This window comes from Cuculus canorus, chromosome Z (genome assembly GCF_017976375.1).
Source record: "Cuculus canorus isolate bCucCan1 chromosome Z, bCucCan1.pri, whole genome shotgun sequence".
In the NCBI taxonomy this organism is placed as follows: Eukaryota; Metazoa; Chordata; class Aves; order Cuculiformes; family Cuculidae; genus Cuculus; species Cuculus canorus.
Genome location: NC_071441.1, coordinates 30,870,862 through 30,881,113, shown reverse-complemented (window position 1 = coordinate 30,881,113; position 10,252 = coordinate 30,870,862). Strand labels below are relative to the sequence as shown.

The following is a 10,252-nucleotide window of genomic DNA, read 5'->3' as shown; positions in this document are numbered from 1 at the left end:
TCAAGAGGAGCCTCAAAAGCAGGAAAGATAATCCCTCTTTCCCTGTAGCCCATAACAGTTGTAGTAAATTGTCCTAATAATAAAAAAGATGTTGCAGTACTGTGTTTCACAGGATCATATTAACATTTTCAGTATCTATAAAATGTTAGAAGTATCACACTAAATGCTAGGAACACTGTAAACAGTTTATTTTTTCTCTGAAGTTTACATAAAAACATTAATTCCATTTAAAAAAAGTCTCAACACAAAAGGCAATGGTTTGGCTTTTTATTTGTAAAGGATAAAGCACCTTCTCAACTAAACTCACGTTCTAACAATTCTTAAGAGTCCACAGAGGCTATGTTTACTCACAATTTAATATAAGCAAAAAGAATTTGTTGATGTTCCAGATTACTGTAGAAAAGGTGTATACCACGCTTATGGCATACAAGACTGGTAACAAGGAAAAAAAAAAATACCCTGTTTTAAAAATACTCTCCCTTCCAAACAGGTTTTCATTTTAGTGTACTCTCTCTCCATAGGCTTTACATTTAGAATCCTCTATATACAAAAGGGTACAACAAATTTATACAGTACTTATTGCAACAAATTAAGGTTGCCATACTATACACAAATTAAATTAGTGCCCCCAACTTGCATACCCTCTTGCTTCTTATTCCTCCCATGAAGTAGTCTCCTTCTCTCGTTCTAAGATTAAGTTCTTTCACTGAAAGGCATGTACTTCTCTACAACAGAAGAAACAGATGCATTAATTTGAAATGCCCTGTTCCAAGCGGAACTTTTGAGCCTACATTGAAGACCAAACATTAAAAAAAACCCAAAACATTAAAAAAAACCCAAAACATAGAGATATAAAATTTTATTATTAAATGCCATAAAACTCCACTCATTTCAACCACCCAAATGGAAAGACAACTCACTTATAAGAAAAAAAACAGGGTTTCACCATGTTGGATATATTTTTAAACTTAGAAGGCTCCCAAGTTCCTAGTCAAACTTTGGTAACTCTTGGTAATATCCACAACTGTGATGCTATAAAAATGGAAGAATTGCTTTTCCTTGTGCCTTGAAGAGCAGGAAGCTGTGTGGGTATGTATAAAGTGATTTAATGAAGACTGTAAATTATTAGTGTGATGTACCTTTCAAAAATGAAGATGTTATATTACCATACTGTAACTCAGTTGACATGTAGGTAAGGTTGCATGGTGAGAAACCAAAAGACAATATTTCAGACTTGGATGTGTAGTAGCATGCCATTGAACAAAATGGCTAACACATCCGATTCAGGTAAGCTGCCCCAAACTGAGGAGGCACAGAGACTACCTGGATGACGACAACAGTGGAAGTACATTGAAACTACATCTATGTTACAACAGAGGACACTATGCACTTTTTTTTAATAGATCTGAAAGAAAACAGCAACAACAGTTGAAGTAATAACCTTATCAACACACTTATACTAAAACTGTTATGCTGATTTTAGGAAAGAATCCAGTTTCTCTGCCTAGTCTTGGAAAGAGTCAAACAGATATAGCAGGCAACCCTAAAGAAGCCAATAGGAATTTCTAACATAAGCACACGGTGATGTAGAGCATCACCTTAAAAATCTTGATTGTTTTAGTCAAGAAAAATGAAAGTAGACTGCATACCATTGGATAGTTACCTTTTTTTCCTTCTATATAGTACAATATTTAGATAATTTTTGTTCATAACAAATGTATATGAACCCACCAGAACACAAAGATTAGAACTTCCTGTAAAAGCATTAAGTTTTTTAGTGCCTTCTATAATGAGGGTGAGAAACTGATGAACTGAATAAGCTGATTGATGACTGTAGTTAAGCAAAACTGCAACTGTGATTTAAAGGACTAAACTCGAAACACATTAAAAGCCCCTCTTCCTTTTTTCTGCTAACTAGCTGTTCCAAGCCTGACTATCTATATATAAGATACATTAGAAAAAACCCAAACTAATCGTACCTCTGAATTACTGCTGATTACAGGACAAAGTGTAATGACACCTCCTGAGAATATCTGAGCATTATTATTGTCAATTTGCACTCAGTGATTCTGATTTGTTACACATTTTAATCTTTGATTAAGCAGGAATATGAAGACTGAGTACTAAACTTCCATACAGATGCAAAAGGCTCAGTTGAAACAAGGGAAAAGAAGTTAACTAGAAAAAGTACATTCCCAACTGAGTATTTTAGGGGTTTTTTTAAGGTGTTCTATATTAGTTTTCGAAGTTCCCTCTCAGCAATGCTCTTGCTTTTTGAAGTTTGGACTGCATTTTATCAAGCTGTTCTACAGTGATTTGTGGAGTGTATTCACATTGTTCAGCACTGTTTTCCTCCTATACACAAACCCTGTTTCAAGCTAAACAGAAACTTCTAAAATTTTGAGAGCTTCTGCGCATAAAGGAGGGCACAGCAAGCTCTCAACATACATAAATGGAGTATATTCACATTATTGACTAAAACTAACTGAAATCCTTGTTTTCTCAAAAGCCTGATAATAAAGAATTTTATAACTTCAGAACCTTCCTTCTTTAAAAAGCTATCTTTAAACAATCATAACATCTTCCTTTATTGCCTACAGTAAGGTAGTTAGAAGGTATTAGATGTAATCTGTTCAGCTAGTTTTCCTCAGTAAGTTAAAAGAACTTAAGTGTAAAAATTGTTTGGTTAGATCACTCGGTTACTGCAATACAATTACTTTGCTTGCAATTTGAGTGAGAGGTTAACATTATTGTCACATTTTACAGCTCCATACAACAGAAGTAAAGGTGTGCCTACACCACAAGTCACATCACTATGTATTTACTCCAGACTATGGCATGTTCAAGTATAACACACCACTTCTATCTCCATTTCTACTGGGCTCTTCACACTTGGAAGAAAACATCAGGTCCTGGTTTTGCAGCAGAAGCTGATGCTTTTAAAATCAAATATCACATATCTAGCAGTTCTTTCATCAACAAAATACCATAGTGTGTGAGGAACTCTATTAAAAAAAATACTTCATTCATCTTACAATAGCTAAGTCATCAGTGAAACAAATACTAATAATGCACTCAAACTAATTGTATAGTATGTCACCCAAAGACGTGTTTTTAAAATGGTCTGGATCGGTAACCTATTTTGAAACACTTCCAAATTGCCTGGTATAGCTAAATAAAATCATGATTTGCTGCAATACTTCAATTTAAATAGGTAGTGGGTATTTGGAAATTGGAAAAGAGGTTTTTTGGTGTGTTTTTGGGGGGCTTGTTTTTTTTCTTTTCCAACTACAACACTAGTAGTGTGAAATTTTTTGTAGTTATCACAGCTAAGGGCAAGTATAGTTCAAAGCCTGCTCTCTATACTTATAAAGCGTTTGCTTTATTTCAAGTTAATTTCTTAATCGTAAAATTAACTTCAACCACAGAACCACAAAAAGCGTAGACAAAAACATGAAATTAGGACATAATAGGACAAAATCCATATTGTGACCAGAGGTAGTACAATCCATACGAAAACCACTTCATTGAGTATGAATTTCCAAGATAAATTCTGAAGGGAAATTAATAGAATATGGTTTACCCAACTGAATGATCATGACAGAAATATGTAGGATCCTTGGTACAGCCCTATTTAGATTCTAGAAGTTCACTGGTTTGTCTCTTCAGATTGATAGGCTGTTAACAAGCATATCTACACCTCATCATCACCCTAACAGGTCTGTGTGGCAAAAAGGGAAAAGCAAAATAAAAATAAGGACCTTAGTCTAGACCATATGTGTATTCTTAGTGTTTTCACTTTTGTTTTGTCCTGATACATCCTTTCAGGGATAAGAGTGAAATACCCAGTAATTAAATGACTCAACTATGTAAACTGGATAAAAACAGTATTGATCTGCTTTACATACTCTGATTACTCCATAAGCAGCTGCAAGACTACTGCTGCAAAATGGATTTGCAACCATTTAAAATTACTGTGCCTATTAGATTCTTCTACGATCAAATACTTGAATGAAAATTTTTTCTCCACCAAACTGAAGTATTTAAAAACATAAAACACCATCTATTTAAAAACATAAAAAGAAATCCACCCTCTGAAAACCTCTGATATAAGTTTTAGTCACACTTCCCTCAATGGTTCTATTTTAAGGTATGCAAGGAAGCTTAAAGAAACAGGTACAATCATTTTGACACTTTGAGGTGGTTTTATAGCTTCAGACTTCAAAGTTATTTGGTTTATATTACGGTAAAGCTTCAAGCTTGGAATTTTAGATTTTTCTATGGAACATGAATTGAATTTAGATATCATCTTACTAAAGCAAAAGAGTAGGGTTAGAAGATGCACGTTGCCATTTCAGTGTCTGGAAGCCTTTATATAATGCAACCCAAATTTCCAAAACAGGTAAACTGGAAGTTGTTATAAGCAGTCAAAAAAATCAGAACACCGAACTACATACATAGGACATGTATCACTTATAAAAACAGCCTCCTTTGCACTGGAAGATATAGTGCACATACTTACTTAACACACTACAAGTATAGTCCCTTTAGATAAAATAGGGCTTTTGAAACATAACAGGAACCTCTATAACATGGATACAATAGTGTTTTTAATTGTATAATACTGATTGTAAATGAGGAGTAGCCATATTATCATATTCATTCCTAATAATAAGGTTCCTTGATATTCCTGTAAATAAACATTTACAAGGAAGTATTGTTTTAACTGGTCATCAAATACCTCAAACTCTAATAAGTATGCTGAATAATAATAGAACTTAAAAGATCTAGGAAAGACATCAAAGCAATTCCTGAATATAAAGTGTCTATTATTATAGGCACAATTTATACTGGAACAAGACTAATAACATGGGGTAACTAAAACTCTCTAATACAGAGGAGCATTCAGTGAGGATATCCCAATTAGTTTCATCTAATGCATAGGAGAGACAAAAAAGTCTAACTTATGAAAAAAAATTGAATCTGAAAGAGTGCCCCTAAAAAGCTATAAAAACCTAACTTTTTATTTCAAGTTCCAGATCTGCATCCAAAGGTGTTTCCTAATAAAAAGCAGAACATCTGACTCACTGCTCCAATACTTTCAATTCATTTGAGACATCCTCCATTGCATTTGTTGAATTGCTTTGCTTGAGACATCAGTTCAGTTTCATACTAAATAGCGTTTAATCAATTACTATCTGTGACTGGCAAAATTCATCGTTTTATCTCTTCTGACACTTGACAGTGGTCCTAACTACAACTCTATCAAATTTCTTACTGCTTTTGCATGTGCAGTGTGATAGCAATACTCAATAAGGAAAACTTCTTTTTGAAGTTTGAATTGCATAAGTTTAAGTTTGAATTGATCATAATGTTTAAGTGCAAGGACAATAATGAAATATAAGAAAATGTTCCTGTATTTGCATAGTTTCAGAGAGTGACTTAAGAATATGAACCTTTCTATGCAGCAGTATCAAATCTAAAACTTGGTGCAGGATCACCATCCACTAACTGTTGATTACTTAAGCAAGGAGAAAGCAGAACGCAACTAGGTGCAGGATCACCATCCACTAACTGTTGATTACTTAAGCAAGGAGAAAGCAGAACGCAACTACTGGAAGTAGAACTCACAGGAGAGAAGACACAGGGAAAAACTGAGGAGCCTCAAAAAAAAAAAAAAAAAAACAGAGGAAGTTAAAAGCTAGTTACTGACAAGCTTCAATGATGACATTGTATTTGTAACAAAAATATCCTACCTTCCTCTCCATTTCTCTGGAATTCACATGCTGAAGACAAATGGTGCTTATCTTCTTGCCCACTAAATTCTTGCCCATATAAAATTCAAGTGTTCTTGACATCCCTTCTCCAACTACATGCATATGAAACACAGTAGTGAGCTTTCTCAGTGAAAATGCTTATCATTCACTCTCCTTCACTTCTATTGCTAGAAGTACACTGGCTTCTATATACAAACCTTCGAGGATGACTGGCATCAAATAGTGTTGTATCATCATCATCACCTTGCTCCAATGGGGTCAGCTCCATGTTTTCTATGTTTGTATCCAAAACTCCGTATCTTCGGGTTTTTCTGTTTTGCCTTCTGAGCCTGAAATGTATTTGAAAACATTTAAGTTCTAGAAATTCTTCCCTACTTTCTATTCCAGTAATGTAGGAAAACTATCCAATGGAAAAATAAGGCAAACAAAAACGTTACCTGAAGTTTTGTACAGAATTACTATAGTGAATTTGAAAAGTCTCTACGGGCACTTGGTAACCAAATGCAAGAACCAGGTAAAAATACAAGCAAAAACATACTTCTAGCGGATTCCACAATTAAAAAAAAAAACCTGTCTTGTTACATATTATGTGTTTTATGTCTCTATAGAAGAGCAGATAAAACCAGAGAAACTCAACAAAGTTATAGCAGAGATCTAACAAAAGTTATGGGTGACATTGAAACATTTTATTATCATTTGTGAATTTTACAGCTATCAATGTAAAAACAGTGGTTACAATTTCACTTTGGAGTGAGAGAGAACTTGTAGAGTCAATGTGGTGTATGCAGCACAAATTGCATTAGAGGCAGTAATTCACATTTCAGAATTAAGGCATAGTGCTTACTGCAGATGAACAGGCTATTTGCATCTGCTTTTCTCACTTTTTCCAGCTTCTCTGCATGGATCTGGGTCCCATGTAAGCCCTGCACACACTGAACTGTTCTATTTGGCTCTGCAGAACTACTCCTACATGCACAGACTATACCTTGCTGAAGTCTTAGACAAATAGGAATCACTAGCCACTCAGCAAACACTATATGAAGGTGTCTATGCTGAGGGAGTCACTCTCAACTACTGTATACTAACAAACAGCAGCTACATGAAAGGTACTAGACTTAAAAACCAAAAAACTAATCTGCTTTCTAGGCATTTAATGCTAACCTCAAAGGTGATAGCAGCCCCTCCTTTCAGAAACTCCAGAATTAGCAAACCCAAGCTAGATGCTTCAGAAAGGTGTGCACAACATCAAAAAATTTCAATACTGGATATTTCAGAGCTAATAATAATAATATTTATTATTACGTATTAGGTTACTATAGTGCGTACTATGATACTAGGTATGATATATTTTACTATTATTGTAGTTCACATAATCACCTCTCTGCCACACAATGAGATACTACTTCAGAATACATGTAAGAAACATCAAATAAGATATTGAGACTCTTAACTTTACTCTGGTGTGCCTAAAAAAGTCTTTTTTTAATATGCAACTTGTAAAAGCATTTGTCTTCTCCCAGGAATACACAGCAGCACCCAGTCTTGGTTTAGACTACACTCCAGTGAATTAAGACTTCCTTTTTTGCCTTGTCAGGATGGGAGGAGTATGAAACACATACCTTTCTTCAAAGCAATCCATGTTCTGATAAGAAAAAAAATAATCAGCATGACAAATTCATCCACTCTCAACTATGATTCAAAATGGGAGTAATTGTTGTGCTAGGCATTTAAGTGCTTTAGTGAAACTTAACGTATCTAACTTCATTGTTTAAATCTAACACTAGTAACAAGGACACAAATTTCACCTTTGGTTCACAACAAAGTTCCTTTGATTTTCTTCCTTTATTTTATCTGGCCCTTAACCGTCAACACTGAAAGAAGCTGTATACTTCAAAACACCATGTAGAAGATCAATCTAAAACTTTAAGACTAGCCTATTAGAATGTCTGGGTGTGCTTGTCCTACTGCCAATTGCTTAGATTCTACTTTAGTGAAAATGAAACAGAAGACATGGTGTGTATGAAATAAACATATTTTTCATCATGCTTTCATTTTAAAGTTTTAACGATGCAGTCAACTTTTGCTTCTAGATCATTGATAAAATATTTAATGGAACTGGGCCTAGAATTGAGCCCTGAGGAACACCGGTGGTGACCAGTTGCCAGCCAAGACTTTGGGCTCTACTCTTCAGCCAGTTCTTCACCCATCGCACCATGCACCTGCTCATCTCACAGTTGGACAATTCATCCAGAAGGATGCTGTGAAGAACAGTATCAAAAGCCTTACTAAAATCCAGAAAAACTACACCCACTGTCATCCATCTAGGTACAATTTTCTAGAAAGCCCTGAAACCTTTATGTCTGGCAACAACAAAGATGGTTTACTTCTGAGAAAACTTTTCAAAAGAAAACTGGGAGGAATGTACCTAAACCTTGCACTTCTTATACAACTATCTCCAAAATTACTTCAGCCATGAGTTCAAATTCAAGAGCATACACTTTGTTGATTCCAAATTTCAGAAGCAAGATGCAACAAAAAGATGAAAAATTACAGGATAAGGTTTAAGCTTCCTGTTTCCAGTAGCACCTACAAGAGAGCACTCTTGTCGTCAAAAAGTGAATTGCAAATAATTATCACTCATGAAGAAAATAATAGCAGTGGATGAAAAATTCCTTCTCCAGCTCCTGCAATAACAGGCTTTTATTTATTTGGCCTTTCCGCAGTGCTACTCAGAACTCAACAGGCTCCTGTGAGAAGGAACAGAACACTGAGAGGGCCTCTTACCTATTTTCACTTGCTTACAAGATTATGGCATTTTTACTAAGATATGATATCATCAAGGTATGCATTCTAATGAAAATAAGATTGAAGGATCTTCAAGAGTGGTCTGTAATAGCTACGCAGCAATCACGATATCCTAGTTTACTTGTACTGCATAAATCAGTATGTACCCCCCATCTTTCAAGTGCCTTTCTGGAATAAAGAGTGAAGGTACTGGGCACACTAAATGCGAGTGTAGCTAATTACAATGAAAAGAGAACTCGCTGCATAATGAATGTATTTCACGCATAATCATACACTTGGGCCTTGCCTATAAGAGTTCACAGTTTACACATGGAAGAAAGCACGTAGAACTGCAAGGACAACAAAACAGTGACAAACGCTGCAATTAACTATAAAACCACAGTTATGCAGTCAGTGGTTTCCGTAAGAAATATAAACGCAGCTGACCAGTAGTGCAAACTTCATAATTGCCCTTTTCTGCGTGAAAGCCTGAAACAGATAAATGTACCGTAATAATAAGCACAAACGGCAGAAGGGTACATAGAAAATCTCGGTAGGTCAGGCAGAAGTTTGCAAACAGGACAAAAATAACCCACAGAAGGTACAAAATTAAATTCTAGAGGACTGATGGTTGTGAACATCGACAGGTCCACTTGAAAAGAACAGATTTAGGAAAGGCTCGACACTGTTAAGTGGCATCATTGCTGTGAGCGAAGCCCCACCGAGCGCCTATCCCTTCGCAAGCGGCGGGGAAACGGCACCGGGAGTTTCCCAGCCGCCTGAGCTGGCGGCGCTCTCTGCAGGGAGCAGAGATAGGCCCTGCTCGCTAGTCCGAACCTGAAATCCAACACATCCGGCCGGGCTCAGTGCAGCGTCGGCCCCTCGGCAACCCGCTCCCTCCCCGTGGTGGCCCGGAGGGAGCTACGTGTCCCCAGCTAGCTCCCCACTGCAACGTTACAGACAACCCGGCCCTCACCGCACGGTCCGGATCACGAAGTAGACGATAAGGGCGGCACTAGCCAGCACCAGCACGAACAGTGCGCGCTGGGTCATGGGCTGGCCCTGCTCGGGCGAAGCCGACACCTCGGCCAGGCGGCTGCTGCTTCGCGTGGCACCCCCGCCTGCCACCTCCGTGGGGCGCAGGTAGGCGGCGGCGGCACTCAGGGGCGGAAGGACCTCCGTCGCATCCCCCCCGCAACGGGCAGCGAGCAGTATCCCCGCCAGGAGACAACGCAGCGGCCACATGTTACCCTCCCCCCCGTCCGGCGCGCACCCGCACCGCCGTCTGGGGCTGCGTAAGCGCTGCCGGGGGCCGCCGCTTGGACGCCAGAAGGGGAAACGCCGGCGGCCAGCGCGCGCTCCTCCCGACTGTAGTCACGTGGTGCGGTGCGGTGCGCTGGTAGAGCGAGGCCCGATGGGAGTCCGAGTGGTGGGTCGAAGATAATAAACGGGGCACGGATTTACACGTTCGGCGGGGATCTCGCCGCGCTGGTAGCGTGGGAGCTCCATGCATCTCTCTGAGCCCACCGCTGCCGTGCCGTGCCGGGCGGGGTGGGCGGCAGCCCCCGCATACGGCCGCTGGGAGATGTTCTGGGTTTTAGGAGTAGACTATCGCTTTTATAGGCTGAATTAGTAAGGGACTAGTAGGTGTGATTTTCTCAATCGGTGTGGCCAGATATTCAAAATCTGGT

The 10,252-nt window shown here is 38.3% G+C and overlaps 1 protein-coding gene across 3 annotated transcripts; it reads right to left on the bottom strand.

Annotated features, from left to right (window-relative positions):
• Positions 1-253: 253 nt before the first annotated feature.
• FAM174A (family with sequence similarity 174 member A) lies at positions 254-9,953 on the bottom strand. Of its 3 annotated transcripts, none has more exons than XR_008447931.1 (4): positions 9,538-9,953; positions 5,975-6,106; positions 5,757-5,869; positions 254-5,663 (listed from the first exon to the last, which is right to left on the bottom strand). XR_008447931.1 is itself a non-coding variant. In XM_054055202.1 (3 exons), exons 1-3 carry the CDS (start codon positions 9,804-9,806, stop codon positions 704-706), a joined length of 423 nt encoding a protein of 140 aa, XP_053911177.1. In that variant the 5' UTR covers positions 9,807-9,951; the 3' UTR covers positions 254-703. The 3 variants fall into 3 exon arrangements, 1 of the variants encoding a protein (XP_053911177.1); XR_008447932.1 differs by having other exon boundaries at positions 254-725; positions 9,538-9,952; XM_054055202.1 differs by lacking the exon at positions 5,757-5,869 and having other exon boundaries at positions 254-725; positions 9,538-9,951.
• Between the last annotated feature and the right edge of the window lie 299 nt (positions 9,954-10,252).

Bases quoted from the DNA above. Each gene is read 5' to 3' on its own strand.
- FAM174A (XM_054055202.1), bottom strand. From the start codon at position 9,806: ATGTGGCCGCTGCGTTGTCTCCTGGCGGGGATACTGCTCGCTGCCCGT. The intron at 6,107-9,537 runs GTGAGGGCCGGG...AATACATTTCAG, and splicing joins TTCGTGATCCGGACCGTGCG to GCTCAGAAGGCAAAACAGAA. The intron at 726-5,974 runs GTTTGTATATAG...CTTCTGTTGTAG, and splicing joins GATGCCAGTCATCCTCGAAG to AGAAGTACATGCCTTTCAGT.